The sequence below is a fragment of the Protomyctophum parallelum genome, assembly GCF_964188405.1.
Source record: "Protomyctophum parallelum genome assembly, chromosome: 11".
In the NCBI taxonomy this organism is placed as follows: Eukaryota; Metazoa; Chordata; class Actinopteri; order Myctophiformes; family Myctophidae; genus Protomyctophum; species Protomyctophum parallelum.
The window spans coordinates 27140238-27163567 of record NC_139707.1 but is presented as its reverse complement, the minus strand read 5'-3'; the positions used below and the strand labels follow the sequence as shown (position 1 = coordinate 27163567).

General features: G+C 42.9%; 1 protein-coding gene across 1 annotated transcript; it reads right to left on the bottom strand.

The window, feature by feature from the left end:
- Positions 1-4884: 4884 nt before the first annotated feature.
- Positions 4885-22513, bottom strand: marco (macrophage receptor with collagenous structure). Its single transcript, XM_083776471.1, has 15 exons — positions 22399-22513; positions 18923-19021; positions 18215-18405; positions 17539-17656; positions 17124-17168; positions 16944-16988; positions 14119-14223; positions 13840-13884; positions 10957-11043; positions 9904-9966; positions 9740-9811; positions 9201-9236; positions 9053-9103; positions 8621-8782; positions 4885-5947 (listed from the first exon to the last, which is right to left on the bottom strand). The coding sequence occupies exons 1-15, from the start codon at positions 22499-22501 to the stop codon at positions 5817-5819; spliced, it is 1353 nt and encodes a 450-aa protein (XP_083632597.1). The 5' UTR covers positions 22502-22513; the 3' UTR covers positions 4885-5816.
- Between the last annotated feature and the right edge of the window lie 817 nt (positions 22514-23330).

Here is a 23330-nt window from a genome sequence, read left to right as displayed (position 1 = left end):
GATCACTTTATAAATGCCGTGGCGACGTGGGTGTACTACGAAACCTGCACTCGAATCTGTGGCAGTGTGAAGTGAGCGGTGCCGTTTATCATGATGATGGTGTATGATGATGGGAATGTCTTCATACATCAGCCAAAAAAATCTAAAACATTCCGTGCTAGTTAGGGGTTCAGTGTCTTGCTCAAGGACACTTCGACACCAACTCTGGGGGAGCCCGGGTTCGAACTGGCAACCTTGCGGTTCCCATCCGGCCACTCTTTTTTAAGGGACCAAGAAGTGCCAAAAATAGCAGTTCTGGCTGAACCGTGCAGTCGGTTTTCGCGAAACGCAGTAATCTGGTAGAGGGCCATGCCAAACGGTGACTATGCGAAGCCCATGACGATTGGCCAAATGGTGGCGCTATAGCACTCAATTGAAAATGCAAACTTTGAACGTGCATACCTCATGAACCGGCAATGACACTTTCATATGTGTCTCCTCATGCCGAACAACTTTCGTGCTCTGACTTTTAACCTCTGACCTTTAGATCACCCGCCATTTTGAATTATATGAAAAACAGTTCAAATGTATCTCCTCCCAGGATCTTTGATCAAAATGCACAAAAACGTCTACACGTGAACTTTGGACCTATACGGACAAAAAAGCACGTAATTATTTTTAGTTTTTATGAGCCAATGAAAATTGCTGTTTTGTGAAACTTCTTCTTCTGCCCCTAATGCCTACATGCAGCGTAATTTACGACACTTTACAGTATGGTAGAGGGTCATGCCAAATAGCACTGAAACCAGTCTTACTGCAATAGGCCAAAGGGTGGCGCTATAGCATTTTTTTCAAAATGAAACCTTTGAACAGGCATAACTCTTGCCTCATTTTGGTCAAAATTCATGGCACTTGTTTCCACATGTTCCTTGACTCATGGGGAACAGATCTGTAACTTTGATCAGTAAGATCCGCCCTCCTACACACAATCTATGGACCATTAACTGAAATCCCAGTTGAAGAGTTGTACGTGAACATCGAACACACTGTATAAATGGATAATGACATGTCCAAAATGATTACACACATACTTGTTACCAAAACATTGCATGATGTTACTCTTTAAATGAAATAACTGACTGTGTCCAGATAGCTCAGTTGGTTGAGCTCTTGCCTTCGGACCACAAGGTTATTGGTTCAAATCCAGGTACAGACAACTCAGCCCATGATTCTTATTTGTGGCATATTGTTCTGTGTAGTGTATTGTATTGCGTTTTACTATGGCACCCTCTACGACATATAGTTTACTGTGGAACCCACTACATTTGGCACCCACTCACCCACCACACACAAAGCCATGAAAAAATATGGTTTTATTCATTAAGACAAGTAAAGGTATGGATTGGAGCTTTAAGTATTTACATCTACTTAAATCCACAAGCAAACTCTCGGAGGGCCCTGCATGGTGATAGGGTAATGGATTATGAATAATATGCTCATGCCTCGACACCACTCAGAGACGAGTCTGTCTGTCTGTCTGTCTGTCTGTCTGTCTGTCTGTCTGTCTGTCTGTCTGTCTGTCTGTCTGTCTGTCTGTCTGTCTGTCTGTCTGTCTGTCTGTCCGTCTGTCTGTAGCAGGAGGGTGTCTCAGACAGGTGAGAGGGACAGTGAGGGCACGCTCGTTATCCATACACGCACGTACGCAGACACACACACACACACACACACACACACACACACACACACACACACACACACACACACACACACACACACACACATTCTCTCTCCTCTCCATCTCTCATCATTTATTTATCCTCGCCCGCCCCCAATTAAGGCGCAGTGGTCCAGTAGGGGCAAGGAGCAGGGCCGGGGGTGACCCAGGGTTGGCCCTGCTAATGAACGATGGAGAGAGAGACTCCCTCATGTTTATTTCCAGTCTTCACACCCAGAGCATGGCCAGGGGTCTCCCGAGAGAGAGAGAGAGAGAGAGAGGGGGGGAGAGAGGGGAGAGAGAGATAGGCTGTAGTGTAGAATGATAATAAGGCCTTTGTAGCTTTAATACACCTTACTTCCTAACTTGTGCCCTCTCTCTCCCTCTTTTCTATTCCTCCTCTTCCGACCTTAAATCTCTCCCCTCCTCCCTCCATCCACACACTATTCCTCCTCCCTTTACTGTCGCTCCATCTACCCATTCATCACTTTCTGCGCCCTGCACTTTTTCCTCCGCTCTTCCTGGCTTCCTCCATAAGACGCCGTCGCAACCCCACTTCTGTACACACATTATGCAGAGGGCTGGACAGAATGTGGTGGAGGGATGGTGACAGACAGACACACAGACACATACAGACAGACAGACAGAGGGAGAGAGAGAGAGTGAGAGAGAGAGAGAGAGAGAGAGGCATGCCATGTAGAGGGAGAGATGATGTCTGTGTGACGGGTCCCCTGAAGGGGAGAGTGGGCAGACAGATGCGAGCCACGAATCAAGTTCTCTGCCCCAATCCCCCCCACGCGCACGCACACACACACACACACACACACACACACACACACACACCTCCCTTGGAAACGAGCGCCATTTGGAGCCATACATGTAGTAACGTTTCACTGCAGAGGCCCCATCCGTCTTCAGCCAGATTTCATACTGCGTCGTCAGAGCATAAATATTTTTGCAACATCACCCCCAAACCCTACAACATCATCCACTGAACCAAAACATTTGCTAGATTAAGCCTTTAAGGCTTTGAAAGTAAGGGCAACAAGCAGGCCAGTCGTGCATTGCAATTTATGTTCAATTAATCATGGACAGAGATAAGACATTGTTGAATTCTGTGGTGAGTGTCCATGTGTGTGTAGCCTACTTCAGTGTACCATGTAGAGTGGATAACTGACACAGTTCTGGCTGAACCAGCCTTGTTCAAAAATCATTTACAAATTCAAAAGGATGAGTGGCATCATGACATGCAGAAATGCATGGCAAGTCACGTTTACCAAAATGAAATATCCACCATTTGAAGGGAAATATTTGTAGTATAGGCCCAGATTGGTGGAGGAAAATATCTTTACCTAATGTAACGTTTCGGGGCGATGCCCTTCCTCAGACCTCAGGAAGGTCGCTGCTTCTTTGCTTGGAAAGGAGCCAGCTTAGGTGGTTCGGGCATCTGGTTATAGGATGCCTCTCGGGCATCTCCCTATACCTAGGGAGGAAGTTACTAATAGTTGCTCTGGAGAGGGAAGTCTGGAGCTCTCTGGTGGAACTGTTGCCCCCGCGACCCGACTATACGGATAAACAGTTGAAGATTGATGGATGGATGGAGCAGTTAAACAAACATTGTCATGTGGCCAATATATATATGTACATCTTGTTTTAACACACTGCATTCATGTCTCGTAACGTATATAGTGGCAGTGAATCTGCAATGAATCAAACTGACACTGCCTTATGTGCAGGCTTCTAAAACTCAAAATGATGCTTCAGTGTGCGCCCCTCACTTCACAAAAGTGTGAAGAGTAGACTTTGGAAGAACCTGCCTGGGGAGCAGACGATGACAAAATGACAATCCCCTTTTGAAACACTACTTGAAACTCAAGCTTTATGGCACAGCTTTTACATAATGATCTTTTTTATCTGCTTTTTGATCTCCATTTGATGGCTTACTTTTATGTTGCCTTCATGCTTTTATTACATTTAGTGGATCTTGAACCGCTGAAGCACAGTTGTTTTTCAAAAAGATTTATTGCCATTGTTATTGTTGTCATTATGTCAGACACCATTCCTCATCGAGCTAAGATAACTGATCCTGTGTCAGCTGGCCCATGTCTCTTCTCCTTGCTGACCTATGCAGTGTCATCTGCATCACGTGTGTGTCGCCAAAGGGTCGGCGGCAAGGTGAAAGGCAGGGTTAGATGGAAATGCAGAGACAGGGAAGGGTTTAGCCTTGGGTGATGAATGATGATGATGTCTGCTTGGGTCATCATCGCCATGTTGGCTTGTGGTGGACATTTTCGTAAAAATTTCATTTTTGCCATGGACATAGAAAATGAGCGGACAATAATGTTACCAGAAACACATAAAGAGATAGCCCTGAATGACCATAACAGGTCTGTAACTCTGAGAGTGTACAAAGGGAACCAAATGGACCCTACCCATTTGTACAACTCTGATTATACTATTATTATAGTGGACCCATAATGTGCCGTTGTGTCGTAGTAGATCAGTGTCATGTCATACTTATTCTGAAGAAAGCCTGAAGATTTGAGATTCAGGAATTGGGTATTATGATCAGTAAGAACATAACAGTGTGTAAAACAGAAAAACGAATAATTGCCACAGACAAGACCAAGTCTTTGCCACGGACACATCTGTCCATGTACAGACATATTGATGTCAGTGGTGGGGGTTCATTTGGAGGAGTACTAACAGTCCGAGGGGAAAGGTCCACAGTAAAGAGTTCCAACAAAGTTTTCTGATGGGACTATGTTTTTTATTGCGCCAAAGTGTTGTTAAGCAGTTTTACATCAAAACACAGGAGCCACACAAATACAAAGAGATTCGGTGTAATTCCATTCAGCTAATGTCTTTGGTAAATGATGTGGAACCATATCGCGGAGGAATGCAGCTTTCATAAAGTAAACTTTGGTGAATATGTAATGAGATCCAGCTGTGAATGTCATTAGTGGTATTTTTTGCTGTCTTGCATATGTCCATATCCTTGGTGTTATTACTGGCCGTGTGCGCTCGCGTGCATGTCTGTCTGTCTGCAGACAGACAGACAGACAGACAGACAGACAGTGTGTGTGTGTGTGTGTGTGTGTGTGTGTGTGTGTGTGTGTGTGTGTGTGTGTGTGTACTGTGTGTGTGTGTGTGTGTGTGTGTGTGTGTGTGTGTGTGTGTGTGTGTGTGTGTGTGTGTGTGTGTGTGTGTGTGTGTGTGTGTGTGTGTGTGTCCAATGCGTATGTACTGTCTGTGTATGTATCTGTGTGTATGCTTGGATACATAGTAGTTTGCTGTATGCATACAGTATGATAGTGTCTCAATGTGCATGTGTCAATCTTCTCTGGGGTCGTTTCTAGGCAGTATCAAAGGCCAACCAGGCTATGGAACCTATGCTCCATGTGAAAGAACAATGGCTGGTCGCGCGACATTGTCAGTCCTGGTGACATCGACTGTCACACAGGCATTATTACGTGATGTATATCGTCATTATTTTTGGAAAACCTGCATGTCCAAAACCAGCTACTTTTCAGAAAAAAGAAAAGAAAAAAAAGAGCCTGTGTTCAAATACATGTTCAAATGTGTTCAAATGTTTTCAAATGTGTTCAAATGTTTTCAAATGTGTTCAAATGCATCCAATGTTCAAATGCATCCAAATGCATCCAATTTATTTATTTCACAATATTTAGTCACAATGATAATACTTTTAATCGGTTCAATATTTAAAAAAATCCACAATTAGCCACTTTCACTTTCAAAATGTAAAAAGAAATGTCTATACAAACTCACAACGCGCCATATCGCAATTGGTTGTGACTTATAGATCAGCTATTTTCGCTATTTTTCTCATGTTCAAGTACGGCATTAATTTACAAAAAAAAAAAAAGTTAGAAATATATGGAGATAACCTTTCTCAGATTAGCTCAGAACAGCAACAATATGACTATAAATTCACAACATTGCTGTTGCAATATCAGTTGTGTGATATTCTGCCAAATTCACAACTCTTTCCACGCACCTTATGCAGGCTATATTTTATACTGTTATCGTGTTATCTGATTATGTAACTGCAAATAATTTCACCCACTCTTTTACACCTGTAAACTTGAACGTGAAGTTGAATTTAGGCACACTGCACCCCGGCGTCCTCTTGATGCGAACAGTCAGTGGTCTTGATGCCGCTGTGAGGACAGTCAAAGATGTCGGTCTCTGTCCCTTTGCATCGCAGATCATCCAGCAAGATGGTACCTCGTCCTGAAAAGGTACAGTAGGTGATCAGCTTAGGGTCAAGTTGAAGCTTAGGGTCAAGTCAAATCCAGAGTTGATTTTGTCGACTGAAACTATGAAGAGAAATGTTACCTTTTTTCGCTGGGGAAAACTAAATAAGAACTAAATAAAAACGAAAGACTAAAACTAAGACTTTGACAATTTCGTCAACAAATAAGAACTAGACTAAAATGTTAGGGAGGGACTATAGTGGAGAAGAGTAGAAGTAAAAGACAATTAAGTCATTTTATGTTTGTTGCATGCGGAAAATAGCTATTTTCAGTATGTAACCAATAAAATCTAAAGTTGCTGTCAAAATCAACACAGTCAAAAACTGGATAACGTGTTTTTCCATTTCTAACCGACTTTGAAACTCCCATGGGAACAGATACTCTAGATGTGGCCTTGAAAAAAAATACAGATACAGGCGTGCACATGCATGCTACTGGGAAAATGCTTAGCCGACAGAACTTCTGACGGATTGGTTGGAAGACTCCCTTCTGTCTGGTTTTTCTCACCACCAGGGAGAAATAGGAGTTGGACACTGCCAAAGTTGACGAATAGCACCACAGGTGTTTCCCCTCCTCAATTGTACAAAGACCTCATGTTTAAGTACAAAGATTTTATGTTTAAGAAACACGTCCTATCACCAAGAGTTGAAGATAATATGCCATATCTACAGTAAACATATGTAACTTGGGAACAATGTTTTATGTGTTCTAATCAGTGTTTTTCAAACCATTTGTGTCTCTCTGTCTCTCCCCCTCTCTCCCTTTCTCTCTCTCAAGTTCCAAAGAGAAGTACTGTAAGATGACACTTATGCAAATAAGGGGGTGGGGGGTAGAGTGTTCTGTTAAACTAGGCACCTGCGTCTCAGGACACCCCAGTTAAGTTCTGACCTCCCTATATACCACAGGGCTGTGTGTGAGTTTGATTTTATGCTAGTTAATAGCAAAACGTATTGATATATACATATATATACCAAGGAACTTGCTGTGTTACAATATTAATCAATCAGAACAAGGAGAATTGTTTAGTCCAAACCTCAGAAGTCTGACGAGATATTTCTAGAAGTAAGGACGGACAATAGTCACCAGGAGCGAATTAAACAGTCGAGCAACTGACATTGACTTGTGACACCAGATGAGAGGCTAAAAGGGACGTCGCATCTGACATAAATTGGCCCGACACGGAATTCGCAGACTCTCCAGTCAGAATTAAGGAACTTTCTAAGCCTGGATCAAAACAGAAAGGGATCTGTTTTGGACAATTGCTATAGCCAGCGAAGAACGACTTCATTCTGCTTTGTCCAGCGAAGATTTGTACAATCGCTATAGCCAGCGAAGAAAGACTTCATCTGCTTTGTCCAGCCAAGAGGAAAGGTCCAGGGTCCAGAACAACAATAGCCGAAACGCACCCGATTACAACAGAGGTTTGTGTGCTTTGATGCATTGTTTATGGCAAAGAACGAGTCATATAAAAACAGCCAGCGTAGTCAATCTATACGCAATAATCCTGAGGAACCTGTGATATGTCTCTCTCTCTCTCTCTGTCAATAAGGCTCATTTGTTTTATCATTTTGTTTTCATAAACAGCATTAGTCGGCGCGGCTGCGCAGATAAATCCTTGTCAACAGTATCGATAAAATAAAGACTTTTGATTGGAAACAATCCCTCTTTGGGTGTTTTATTGTAACTGTATAAAATTGAATAAATATCATACAACGACCCTGCAGTGACAAATTAACTCATATGAAACATGAACCACGGTAAATTAATATGGTAATGATATTGTATCACCGGTGTATGAACGCGTGGATGTCAATTATTAATTGATGTACACTCGGATCATATAAGTGGGAATATAATAGATAAATCACTACAGCTTCATTACAGCCAAATTAAATAAAGCCAAATTGTCAAATATTGCGTAAGAAACATTGTGAAGATAGCTGATCTACAAGTCAAACTAAATGCAATCTGAGAACCCATCGTCAAAAACTAAAGGAAAAACAGTGCTCTCCTTTCGTAGCACTTGCTGTAGCACTTAGGCCCTATAAGCGTATGCATATAGGCTCAACTTATGTAACTTAGATAGCATTTTATGTAGACATAGCACTCTATTGTGTTATACGCATATAGTATCATTATATACAGGTAGATAGATATTCCACTGTTAGGTTCTAAGCTTAATACGTATGATTCACAATGACTATTTTTATGTATCTGATGTATCATGTGTTCCCGTGTTTTTGTTTTTGCTTACTGTACGTCGCTCTGGATTCAATTTAAGAGCGTCTGCTAAATGCCACATTGTACATTGTAAATATTATGCACATCAGTGAGTCAGCTCAGCCCACATCCACAGTTGTGGCAGAGAAAGTGTCATTTATACCTAAAATCGGTCATTAAACGTGAATGGATCATAATCTCCTGCTCATATCATGTTATCAAGAAAGATGCATGACATATTATTGGGAAAAGGGATCGATTTTAATAACCCTTTCTGCTGAATCCCACGTCATATAACTTTCTGTATAAACACACACACACACACATGAGTATAGATCTCGCTAAATACAGTTCAGAATGTTTTAACATTCATTAGACCCAAGTGAGCAACTTCAGCAGTGGCAGTATTAGCAGAGTTAAAAGTACTCACCGGCAGTAGCGGTGAAGGTGGCCGTGGCCCTCTGGAAGCCCAGCATCTTGCAGATCACTGTGCCGTCCAGGGTGTCGAAGCTGTCGTCACACACAGTCCCCCAATCCCCGTCGTGCTTCAGCTCCACTCGCCCCCGACTTGACGTCCCCCCCGCAAGACGCACTGTTGTGAGAGAAGTGGTAATGTCCGTTCAGTACTGTTCATGTACAGTTTTACATTTGATTTATTATATATATAGGCTATTTATATCTCAAAAGGATAATGCACATGGGCGTCACACATGCCCACATGGGCGTCACACGTGCCCACCCCTGGGCACGTGTGTGTGCGTGCGTGCGTACGCACACGTGTGCATCTCATTCTATATTACTTAATTAATACAATTAACTTAATTCTCAAGTTTACAAAAGAAGACAGACTCCAGACATTTACCTTCTGAACCTCCTCCTTTGGGGCCTGGCACTCCAGGGGGTCCAGGGAGTCCTGAGATGAATGAGAAACATAGGTTCAATAGATTAGGGGCTCCATTTTTGTGAAATATGAGTGAAAGATCAGTTAAATGCTAAATGGGAAGACTCACCTGAATCTCCCTTTATTCCAGGAGGTCCACTTGGGCCTAAACAAAACACGACACCAAACACAATAATTAGAAAAGTCGTGGACACTGAGACCTGTGGTTTGAGGGCGGTCAGAACCACAAATGCTAACAGACTAAAAAGGTGGGTCTCGTGAAACCTATATGGTGCGAGAACACTGGCTTTTATTGCATTTAATTTATAAAAAGCAATAAATATATCCATAATGCGTCAAAACTCTGTGTGTCGGCCCAGGCTGTAGCGTAACGGTCTGGGCACCGGACTGGTAATCCAGTCGCAGTGTGCCGCGGGTTCGACTCCCGGACCCGACACGGCCTTTACTGCATGTCATCCCCCCATCTCTCTCCCGTTTCCTGTCAGCCTACTGTCTGTCCCTTCAAAAATCAATAAAAGGCGTAAGCCGCAAAAAAATATCTTAAAAAAAAAAAAAAAAAAACTCTGTGTGTCGAACCTCAAATTACGTCACATTGTAGGCTCTACAGAGCCGAACCGACTTTTATTCGGAGTATGAATCGGCCCTTACCTGCAGGGCCCACTATGCCAGGCGGTCCAGCAGTTCCATTGTCTCCTTTGGGGCCAGGGGCAGCAGGCAATCCTTGGTGAAGACAATAATGAAAAATGATCACGTCGCATGCACGCACGCACACACGCACGCAAACACCTAAATTGTAAATGCTTATTTTCTACCTGGGAAACCTTGATCTCCCTTTTCACCTATGGACCCATCTCTTCCAGGAGGCCCCTGGACACCTGTTTTTCACAAGACAAAGGAAATAAATACATGTTCAATAATTATATATAAAAAATAAAAATAAATTGTGAGCTTGTAAATCAGCAATTTTCTAAAGATATTTGTATACATTTTGAACTCGCGAAACAGGACATTCTGTATAGTACTTTTACTTTTGGTACTTTAAAGTGACACTTCACCCCTTTTGCAACCAGATCTTATTTTAATTATGTTTTATGTGGGTAATATGTGTTTTTAAATATTTTAGTATTTTAAAGTGTCCATGATGTCATGGACACTGGGCTCACTTCCTTCCTGGACTACAATTCCCATAATGCTTTGGTGCACTGCTCCTCACTGTGGATATGGGGAGCATAGACATTTAAAGGTACTCTTCCGGCTCTGGGGCGCGTGTCAAAATTTAAGGAACAATCTTCCCAAGATTCCTTGCGAAGCATATACAGAAGCATGAGCGGAAGTAATGGAAGTCCCGGAAAAGACACGCTGTGATTGGCCACTAGTCAGTTGAGTGACAGCGAGAGACATAGAGGAGTCGCATGAGTGACGTCACTTGGGCAGCGATGCAGCGTGCCTTCAGCGCTACCCTATCGCACTTCCGCTTGACTTCCTGCCTTCAATGGAGACACGTCGCTCCAATGAACTGCAGCAGCCAATGAGGCATCTATATTTTTTATATCTATCAGGGGGAGGGCTGTCTTGATTTAGTATTTCAAAGTGTCCATAATTCATGGACACTTTGAAATACTAAAATATCTAAAAAACACATATTACCCATAAAAACCCCAGGAAAGTGTTTCTTGTCTCCCAAACATCATTCAAATGCCAAATTGCCAATACTTTTGTACTTTTACTGAATTACATTTTGAATCCGGGACTTAACAGAGTAGGCTACATCTACATTGCAGTATTGATCCTTTTACTTAAGTAATACATGTGAGTACTTTCTCCACCAGTGGAGATCATGATAAGCATCATCAAGAAAGTCTAACCTGGTATTCCAGTGTCTCCCTTATCTCCCTTTGCACCTGGTCCCTGGTCTCCTGCAGGTCCTGGAGGACCTGGTATTCCATGTGGACCTGCAAACATAACAAGCACACATAAACACAGATACACATTCAAACGCCTCTTTGAGGCTTTTAACTGTAGCCCATCTTCCCCACATTATGAAACAGGGAGGCACTTCATTAAAAATAAAAAATAAACTATAAATCCATCCATCCATCCATCCATCCATCCATCCTTCCATCCATCCATGGGCCACAGCTCCAGCAGACAGCCAGACTTCCGTCTCCAAAGCAACATTAGTAACTTCATCCTGGGGGATCCAAGGCTAGTTCAGTTCCAAGGCCAGTTTGGAGATACACTGATACAGTATAATCCTCCCATCTGATCCTTGGTTTGCCCGGGGGTCTCTTTCCAGTGGGACGTGCCACGAGGACCTCCCTAGGCCTATAGGGAGACGCTCGGGAGGCATCCTTAGATGAAAGCACCTAAACCTGCTCCTTTCCAAGTGAAGAAGCAGTGGGTCTATACTCTCTTGCGTGACTGAACTAACACCCTATCTCTAACCCTCTAACACCTGCATTAATTTCTACTTGCAACTACTTCTACTTTGTACTACTAGGACTAAGACTAAAAAATATGTTAAAAAAATAAAATAAAATAAAGTTTGATGAAAGATTTATAATAATTACATAATAATTATATAATAATATAATAAATTAATAATTTACATTTGGGGGATATCTTTCACAATAATGAATAAAACAGGTTCTAGACATTCTAATGATCACAAAAAAACATATATTACAATTATTGTACCTACTTTTATTAGGGTAAAGGTCAAAAGTCTTAGGTTAAAAAATGTTCAAAATCGTGTCCAGACATTTCTAATTTGTGTGAATTTCAGCCTCTGTGGGGGGTATTTATATGCAAATATCATGACCAATGGCATTGAAATGGCATTGCAATGAACATCACTGATGACGTTTAGGTGAAAAAAGAGCAAAAAAAAAAAAAAAGAAATTAGTAATTAATTAAAATACAATTGTTGCTAAAAAGCAACGCTGGGTCTTAGAGGGCTAAGGGAGATGTCACCCGTCTGAGAAAACTAATTTCGGACATTGTATAGTAAATTGCTCCGGATGAGTGTCAGCTGAATGCAGTACAGAGTCTGTAATGTACTGTAATAATTCTCATACAGGTATGATAGCATTCATCAGCAATATTGGACGGAAGTGAAACTCTGTGGTTTCACAACGTTGATCTGCTGATGTACAAGGCTAAAATAAGGAGCATTTTCCAGAACCCCAACGGCTCCCACGTACAGGACGTGAAACCATGACATGTTACGCAATTCGCATATAGTCCAACCTTTAGTAACTCAGCGTGAGGTTGCTGTTGTCAACATGGGTTATTATGAGGGCGATGCAATAGAAAGAAATAGGATTTTTACACACAGACAGACAGGAGAGGTGGACGGATGGATGATTACATTACAGACCAATGTTTTTCATTGGGTTTTGGATACATTGAGAAATGAAAAATATTCACACATTTTGATCTCCAGACTAATCTCAGTGACTAAATTAACATAATGAAAGAAATGATGTAAAATTAAAGGTCAATCAAAGCTTCAAAAACCACAGTTGAGATGTTAAGAAAGAGTTGAGATATTGTTCTTGTAGAACAAAACAGGAAACTCTTTGGTTTATGACCAAAACATTGTGGGAAAAATAATTGGATATATAGCACGTACAGGCTGGGGTAGGCCTAACAGTCAAGTTTGCTGTACATTATACAGTGTGTACAGTATGTAAACCTCACTCTGGTGGTTAGATTAGCTGTGCAAAATATTCATGATCCATCTGCTCTTAAGTAGGAAATGTAGCCCTGCGGAACAGCATGGCACTTTTAATAGTGTACTCTAAGGAAGTTTAAGGGAAAGCATTATTCTTTGTACTTTATGAAGTGAAGACATATATCTAGCCAAGCGGCAGAGAACTATTTCAACAACCCATCACGCGTGCGGCGGACATGTCTGCCGTGGAAGCCTTTTTTTCCCCCACCGCCCGTTTTTCAGCAATGAAAAATGCAAAGTCTGGGAGCGAAGTTCATCCTATCTAATATGAATCTGGGGGCATATTTTATATGGATGTGGCAGGAGCACAGTGTGCGTGCTTCAGCACCGCGCACGTTTCTGCACTGTATGCCGGGTGAGGTGAAAAGGCTGTGCTCGGAATGAAATGGTGCTCATATTAGGTATCTTTCATACGTAATTGCCTGTCATAGACAGTGGCTGCATGCCGCCTCTTCCAGTGTGCCTGCAGTAATGTTACTCGGCTGATCATGGTGAAAACCCCGTATCGTCAAATAACAGGCTTGTACAGAAGTCCCCATGGTCGAAAGTAATTATTAAAGGAGCATTCAGTGATTTGGAAAACCCCCCGGTCCGCCCCGGTAGAAAGATGTGCACATGCACACGCTCTACAGTGGGGGGGAAGTGTAGCACGCACACCAAGGCCCGCCTCTGCTCGATCATGATTGGCGGAAGGCCCCTCTCATCCTGATTGGATGAAGACTTGGCCACCTAGCCAAAAACGAAACCTACGTTTTTTTTAACCCCAGGGGACACCCTCACTGGGGACAGGGAGGAACTCCTTATATGGTTAGCACACTCTATAGTAGGGAGGATTATAACAACAAAACAAAAAAAGAAGTGATATTTCAATTAAGTGAAATCACTGAATATACCTTTAAGTAGATTACCGTGATCTGGAGTTTTGATATGGGTTGATTATATAAGATTCGAATCTGCCATCTAGGAGCTAGTGATGTTTTGTGACAGTCACGTAAATCAATGAGGCCCTTACCAGGTGCTCCATCAGGTCCTTGGGGTCCAGGGACTCCACGCTGACCTGAAATGTTTAGCCCACTGTTAATTGTAGAGCTTCGTTTACAATGAAAGAAAAGGCAAATACACCATTTCATTTTTTATGGCTTGGGTGTGTGTGCGTGCGTGTGAGCATGGTGCGTGCGTGCGTGCGTGTGTGTGTGAGTGCATGTGCGTGGCGCTCGAATGTTGTGTTTCTCTGTCTGTGGTTAATCTGGCACAACAGGTAAGTGTAACAACAACTGTTAACAAATCACACCTGCAGGGCCATGCTGTCCCTGTTCTCCAGTGGCTCCCTGGGGCCCCATCTCGCCACTGTCCCCCTTTGGCCCGGGGGGTCCGGCAGGTCCCTCTTTGCCGTCACCTAGGAACAAGGAAGCAGATGTTCTGAAACTCAGCATACAAGAAGATAAGGTACTGTAGGCCTACACATCAAGCTTCAATGTTGTACTTAATTTTATTGTTACATCGTGTGTACAGGTTTGCCTATACATAGGCCTACTGAGTAAAACGTATTTTTGTTTGGCATCACATAATTTCATTGCACAATCTTCCTTGCCTGCTGTTTGAGTGGTTTGTGATTTTCAGATATTTGTTGATTGTTAATGTGTTTTGTCATTTTGCTCATTTTCGCATTGCATGAGAATTTCCTTTCCCGCTTGTACCTGTGTTGACCACAAATGTCAGTGGTGGACAGAGACAAAGTACATACTTGAGTACTGTTCTTACAATGAGTAGGCCTACATTTATGTAGTAGCCTACTTATTTTCTTTGTCTCACTCGTTACATTTCAAAATATTGTACTGCTGACTGAGTCCACGACATTTCTAGGAAGGGACTCTTATGACCCAAATTACTTACAAAATCATATTTAACCACTTACCGGTAAGCTATTTTCCCTTCTTTTTTTCTTTTTTCCCCTTTAATGGTAATGTTTAACAATGCATTGATATTGAAAAGAATATGAACTTTGTAATTTGTACTTTTCAATACTCTTGAGTATTTATTTTGTCCACTAAGGGAAATAATACAGAGATAGAGCTTAGAGATAACGTTTTGGTGCCATGCTTTCTTCCGATAACTTGCGATCTATTATGGAAAGTAGGTCACTTCCTCCTTTTGCAGTGAGAGAAAAGAAAATAAACTTTTTGTGGCACAGTGCTTGACAAGTCGCGTCTCGGCCCGGGGCTCGCGTCCATGTGAGATGAGTGTTCATTCAGCAGGAACGGCACGTTTCATACACAAACTGCACTTCCCCATTGATAGATCACCGTGTTCTTTACAGCAATTATGACCTTAATCGTGGACACTGATCCGTATTAACCCAGCTAAGCACTAGCCCTTCAGATGCTAATGTAATAAAGGATTTCCATAGAGGTGGAGATGCCGTGGGGGGGTGAATGACCTATTGGAAAACATCGGAGCGAGACTCGCTGGGTGATTTGTTTGCCTTGTGTAAAAGTCCACCTGTTGATTGAGATTTCATACAGGAAATGTCAATGCATTGACTTAGGCCTGATTTATGTATTTATTTATTTTTAGATGCACACCGGTTTCGCACACCAAAAATAGCGACTCTACAAGCTCACAGTGCGTCACGGTTGACGGTTTGCAGAAAAGAGAAGAATGGCTGCAGCGGCATTCATCCTGCTTCTCATCTGCTTTTGACATGACAGGTCATCATCAGCGGCGTGACTGGAACCAGCAGCTGAAAGCTACTGTCTGCTACACATGGGCTGTATGGCTTACGTGCATTAAAGGACGCAGTAGGCTACATGGTGTAACCGCGGTCTTACATGCATTAAAGGACGCAGTAGGCTACATGGTGTAACCGGTCTTACATGCATTAAAGGACGCAGTAGGCTACATGGTGTAACCGGTCTTACATGCATTAAAGGACGCAATAGGCTACATGGTGTAACCGGTCTTACGTGCATTAAAAGACGCAGTAGGCTACATGGTGTAACCGGTCTTACGTGCATTAAAGGACGCAGTAGGCTACATGGTGTAACCGGTCTTACGTGCATTAAAGGACGCAGTAGGCTACATGGTGTAACCGGTCTTATGTGCATTAAAGGACGCAGTAGGCTACATGGTGTAACCGGTCTTACATGCATTAAAGGACGCAGTAGGCCACATGGTGTAACCGGTCTTATGTGCATTAAAGGACGCAGTAGGCCACATGGTGTAACCGGTCTTACATGCATTAAAGGACGCAGTAGGCCACATGGTGTAACCGGTCTTATGTGCATTAAAGGACGCAGTAGGCTACATGGTGTAACCGGTCTTATGTGCATTAAAGGACGCAGTAGGCTACATGGTGTAACCGGTCTTATGTGCATTAAAGGACGCAGTAGGCTACATGGTGTAACCGGTCTTACATGCATTAAAGGACGCAGTAGGCCACATGGTGTAACCGGTCTTATGTGCATTAAAGGACGCAGTAGGCTACATGGTGTAACCGGTCTTATGTGCATTAAAGGACGCAGTAGGCCACATGGTGTAACCGGTCTTATGTGCATTAAAGGACGCAATAGGCTACATGGTGTAACCGGTCTTATGTGCATTAAAGGACGCAGTAGGCTACATGGTGTAACCGGTCTTACGTGCATTAAAGGACGCAGTAGGCTACATGGTGTAACCGCGGTCTTACGTGCATTAAAAGACGCAGTAGGCTACATGGTGTAACCGGTCTTATGTGCATTAAAGGACGCAATAGGCTACATGGTGTAACCAGTCTTTGTGAATGATCACAAAATGTACAAGAGTAGATTTCAGGCTAAACGGAAGGCTCACACCAAAAAAACAGAAACACGCTCGGCCGTATTTTTTGCCGCAGCGCTGATCGCACACTGGGGCGGTTCTTGTATTGAGGTTAAGTTTAGGAATAGGGTTAGGTTTTGGTACCTTTTACTGAAGTTAAGGTTAGGAATAAGGTTAGGTTTAAGCATAGTTTACTGAGGTTACGTTTAGGAACCAGGTAGAGAGGACAGTGTTTTTGGCATTTGCACAGGTGACTAAAACGTGAGTCAGCAGAGGTTAGAATAGTGAGAGTAATGGCTCCATTGCCTTGGGGAAACTCACCGTTATCCCCCTTCTGTCCTGCAACTCCTGGGATGCCAGGTAGACCTGAGGAAATACCGGTAAATGAATTCTAATGTTCGGTGGAGGTGCAGCAAATGTGCCTTTGAACTTTTGTCCCTGCCACAACAGAGAACCAAACTTTAATGGGCCGTGTGGGGTGTGCACTGCAGTAAACCTCACCTGAAAGGCCCTTGTCTCCCTTCGTCCCTGTTGGGCCAGGAGGACCTGCAATACATCAGGTTTCAGTCAGCCATGTTCAGCACTGTTGTCAAGGGTCATTGTTCCTCAACATAGAATAAAATACACGCGCACGCAAGCACGCATACACACACACACACACACACACACACACACACACACACACACACACACACACACACACACACACACACACACACACACACACACACACACTATGGGGCACATGCACACACACACACACACACACAGGCACGCACGCGGCACGCACCCACACACGCTATCGGGCACATGCACACACACACACACACACACACACACACACACACACACACACACACACACACACACACACGTATGCGCGTGCAAAGTGCAAACACACACCGTCATAAACTACCTGGTGTGAGGGTAATTGTAGTCAGTTTCCCATCTAGGAGGAAGGTGCTGGTGTTGACCAGACTCAGGTCAGCCCTCAGTCTGCTGATCTGGCCACCCTCTCCACACAGGTCACTGACCTGTCATTAAAATGGTGCCATTGCATTGCATTAATGTCACTGTCCCTGCCTGCAAAGTTTCTAAATAAAAGTGATGGTATACACCATATACTTCTAGGCATGCATGTATAGCCCTGCATGCCTAGAATCCAGAAGCTAATATTTCGTTTTGCTAAAGCAAAGGGTAATTCCCACTTGGTTGACTGGTCGATTTCCCCACGTGCTGAGACCCGGGTTTGAATCCAGCTGGGTTACATTGAGACCCGGGTTTGAATCCAGCTGGGTTACATTGAGACCCAAGTTTGAATCCAGCTGGGTTACATTGAGAATAGCCCGCTTGAAACGAGACAAGCTACATAATGAGTACTTTTACTTTTGGTACTTTAAGTACATTTTGATGCCAATACTTTTGTACTTTTATTCAAGCACATTTTCAATTCCGGACATTCACTTACCATAACAGAGTATACATTGCAGTATTGATACTTTTACTTAAATACAAATATGTGAGTACTTTTTCAACCACTGCCCATGTGGCCCTGGCCCATATAAGCATATAATAACAGCCAGCATACAGACCTGGTTCTGCAGTGCCCCCAGGTGGCCTCTCAGTGTCCTTGTCTCCTCACTATTGTTCTGCACCATCGCGGGAAGGTCGACCACGTCCTCACCATCTCCCCCGATGGGAAGGATGTGGTTGGATGTTCCAGCCACGGACGAAGTCAGCTTGGCTGTGCTGGAGGCCGAGGCATGGGGCTCCAGCGTGAAAACTGGGATGAAACGTAATAACAACATGTGGTTCATATGGTTCACGAGCAGGGCCGTGCAGAGAGCACTGAGCCGCAAGGGCCCAAACCCATGAAAAGAGCACATGTGTGCACGTGCGTAGCGCTTGCCATTTTTTTGGGGGGGGGTGGTATTTCTGTGGGGTTCGACCCCTCGTGCCATTTCACACCAGAAATGTAGTATAGGCCTACATTGGATGTCTTATGCTAATGGAGCAAGATGTTCCACAATAGCCCATGTCATTGGATTACAATAAGCAATACATTTCCATTACGTAAACATTAAAATATATTATATACAGTATTTTTTTCACAGCCTACCATTTCTTGGGGGGGGGGGGGGGTGTCAAAAGGGCAGGGGCCCAAAAGCCCCCCCTCTGCACGCAATTGCGTGTCTGTTCACGTGCGCAACTTTAACACATTTCTGTGTTATTATAGTAAGTATAGTATAGAATCTATACTATACTCGGTCTTAAACTGGAACCAAATGCATGTCTCTAACCTTTATAGAAGAGAAAGACATTGAGTCCCGTCAGCAGGATGAGATAAACAATGATCACATTCAAACACCACTGTCTTCTGGGCTTCTGGGCTTTTAAATCTGCAACAACATGAGTGAGAAAAAACATTTAGCTGTTACTTGACACAAAAATGACATGGCGTGTGTGTGTGTAGCATTATGTGGAAGGCCGGAAGCGGAGATTGAACCCGGAACTCCCACTCGCCAGACCAACGCACAACCTACCGTGCCAATATGCGCATGCATAAAATGAATGGCAGATCGAGTGGCAAAGTGAGTGACAAAGGGAATTTAATGTTGTTTAAAGTAATTTCATGCAATCAAATAGGACTTTTCTGTTTGGATGTATGGGCTGTCAAGGCCAGAAAGTAGTTTTTTGCCACTCATATAGGCTTTCCTGCATGACTTCCTGGTATGATGATGATGTCACGTGCATACCCTCTATAAGACTGAGCCCGATTGGCAGGGCTGTTGCGGGCTGGGTCTTGGCTGGGGGCTACAATCACCCCCCAGTCTTTGAAGCGTGTCCTCGCAATTCTTACTTCACACCGCGGACCGCCGCACACGATGTCCCTCATGTCCCTCACACGAGGATATCACGCTCCATGTCCTGCCGACTACGCCAGATAGCATTGCGGGGAGGCGGGGATTGAACCTGGGGCTCAGCCCTATTGGCACGGTAGGTTGCGTGTTGGTCTGGTGAGTGGGAGCGCAATGCTACACTGCGTGTGAGAGAGATGAACATGATTCATGAACAGCCCATGACATCTTGATGAGGTTACGGTATGTTTCAATTATTTAGCAGATGCTCTTAATCCAGAGCGATTTACAGTAAGCAATTAACAACACATGGTAATATACATCAAATACCAAACTTACATAAGTAAGCTAAGAACCTAACATCCGTCAACCTAACATCCGTCTATCGAGTGCTATGTTGTCTACACAAAAAAGCACACCCGTGTGCCCTCTCAAAAATGGCCCTGTTTGTTGGAATTGATACTCAAAAGTTGTGTAGTATGCACACACACACACACACACACACACACACACACACACACACACACACACACACACACACACACACACACACACACACACACACACACACACACACACACACACACACACACACACACACACAGATATCCTCCATCTCTAGATTTCACAGCTTTGAGAAAAGTTTCTAGTTATCCTGAAACGTGGCTACCATCTGCTGGTCATGACTGTTATTGTATCATAAGCAAGAAAAAAGTAACAGTACACTTGTAATACTGGGATGGCCTGCATCTAAATAACTTTTAATTAAAATAATGGTGACTGTGAACTGTAACTATTAAATGTACTAATTTCAGCCATAAAAGTTTTAACTTTAACATACAGGTCAAGGGGGCATTCACGCGAAATTATATGTAGCTTGCGGAGTTAGTTCAGTCAGATATACTCGAGGGGTTTCATGCCGTGCTCAAGGGCGCATTCATATACTCAAGGGGTTAATATCTATGCTGCATTACTATGTGGGTGTCTTCAGTGTGTGCAAGACCCACATGTCATTTGCTGATGTGGCAGTCAGCTGTCCAATTTGGCAGGCTACTTAAGCTCACTAGACTGCATGCTCTTCCTGCCTTCCTTCTTCTGCTTATAGTCTAGTATAGCCAGCCCATAGATCCCCATTGTGAACCCGGACATGTTGAGTACACCAAGGTTTTATGTTAGAAATGTTTAGTATGGGTCCCCAGCATGTAGAAACTGCCGGATGCTAACTTGCATATATCATAATTGGCATAATATGTGACCATACCAATTACAACCTATAGAAGGCAAAATATTCAAAATGTCATCATGCTTTATGTAGCATGTGACATGTGTCAAACTAGGGGGTTTTCATGATGCTGAATCCATTTTAAACATTAGTCAGATAAAGCATGATGACATTTTGAATATTTTGCCTTCTATAGGTTGTAATTGGTATGGTCACATATTATGCCAATTATGAAAATTGCCCAACATATGCAAGTTAGCATCCGGCAGTTTCTACATGCTGGGGACCCATACTAAACATTTCTAACATAAAACCTTGGTGTACTCATGTCCGGGTTCACTTTTTGGCTACTAGGCTACTATGGTTCCTGGTTGCTGTTATGTGATGTTTGCTCCCACCACCACCCCAGCAGCACTGGTGGGCTCTGTTATTTATGTTCCCCATGTTTTTTTTTATTGTATATCTATCTCCCTGCTCTTAATGTTTAATGATGGTGTTTGATGCCGAGCAGGGAGAAAAGTCCCTGCCGAACGCCAAGATAAAATATTATATGCACCCTTGTATTCTCATTGTATAATAAATATTGGTTAAATCTATTCGTGAGTTGTCTGACTGACCACTATAAAACTGTCACAGTCCGCTCCTCGGACTGTGGACTTTGACTGCCTTTGTTTAGGTTTTGGACTTAAGATAAGATTTGTCATTTCAGTATGTTCTGTTTTGGTCTTTGTCATGTGTTCCTGACTGTTCTGTTTGGTTTTGGTTTTCTGTTACACTGTTGTTGCCTTGGTTTTGTTTATCTTATTTTGTAATATTGTTCCTAGTGTTTCCTGTCTTCCTAGTTACTGTTTTCCTGCCTTGTCAAATAAAGGTAACCTGCCCCAGGTATGATATTAACCCAATTTAAATAGAGATTGTTGTAATATACAACATGCTGTGTACTTGTACAATGTAGTTGTACATAAGTTACGTACAACTACATTGTACGTAACGTAACTATACAATGTACTTATATGTATTGTGTACTGCCTGAACTGTGGCATACTTTATAGTCAGCTCTTGGAGTAGAGCAAGCGGCAAGGTCAAAGCGTGCTGCGGCAGTGATTGTGATGTCTAGTCAGTGACGTCATTAGGACATGAGGATCCAAGCTATATATGTGCTGTATTAATGTAATAAACTTTGTGAGCGTCTTAGCGTGATACTGTCTGGTGTCATGTTATTGTTCTCCCGGACTGGGCCCGTCCGTCTGTCCGCCGCCGAACCAAGGAAATATTCAACCGGGTCGTCACACACGAACCTCAGCCTACACACACAAGACCGGTCTGTCAGAACCAGACGAGGGTCCAGTACTTAGTATAGTATCATAACAGAGATGTTCAAGTATGAATTACATACAACTCTCACTACAATAATAATATTAGTACAGAGTCATATCTTTATCCCGGTTTGAAAGTTAAAGTTAAAGTTCCAAATATTTAGCCATATATTGTAGCCTACTGTACATAAAAACATTTTCAATGTGTCAATATTTGACACATTGACAATATGAGTCAATTGACTATTTGCTTGACCTATAAGTATACTGCGGATCGTATAGTCAGCAAGCTCGACATGCCAAACCACTAATGTTTTCGGTTGGGATGATGAATAGAGAAAAGGTTTTGAATTGATACCGCCTTAGGTTTAGCCACTCACCGTCGCTGTGGAAACTGTAGAGCTCGCTCCTACTGAGGTTCATGTCAAACATTGGGTTCATATGGCTATAGGTAGCTTGATCCTGGTCCACAGAGGTCTCCATGCGGGCGCCAGCACACAGCAAAGATAAAGAATAGCCTTTCCTCCTCCTTAAGCCCTTAAAATGGCAAGGACAGACACACGCACGTACACACACACACACACACACACACACACACACACACACACACACACACACACACACACACTCGCTCATTCACATGATTCTTTAAAAAGGCCCATGATAGGAAGTGACTGTACAGATATATTGCTGAATTGTCCAATTTTCAGGGGTTAACTAAGTGGTTGCAAAGGTTCTGAAAGGGGAAGTTAGTTTGATGACCCATTTGCTGCACTACTGGGTCTCAGATTTTAGACAACATTCACAGAAATTATGTCAATTTAGCATATTGGTTTTGGAGAGGTCATGAACCAAAACCATTTGTATACCACTTTATCAGAAAAAAAAAAAAAAAAAATAGAGTATTTAGAGTAGCCAAGTATTGTTTCTTTCTGCATAAGAGTGTGCAAGCCTTTTCATTGTTTATGGACTTCCTCTTGGTGACATATACGATCCACTTCCACTGTTACGCAAATGACACCCAAGTTTACATCCCTCAACTCAAAGCCAGAGAAACCAAGATTTGTTTTAATATAGGCCTATATAATCAGTTTTTTATTAAAATTAAAGCCCCTCAAAAATCACGGAAATATCCTAAATTCATATCAGCGTCAATTTCCCCCACAAAACCAGACTACAGTGGTCTACTCTAGTTCCAGTGGTTCCCAAACTTTTTAGCCCGTGACCCAAAAGAGAAATTACACATTTGCCCGGGACCCAAACTATAGTGAAAATTATGATCTAAGCTCATAAACCCCCATGAGGGCCGGGC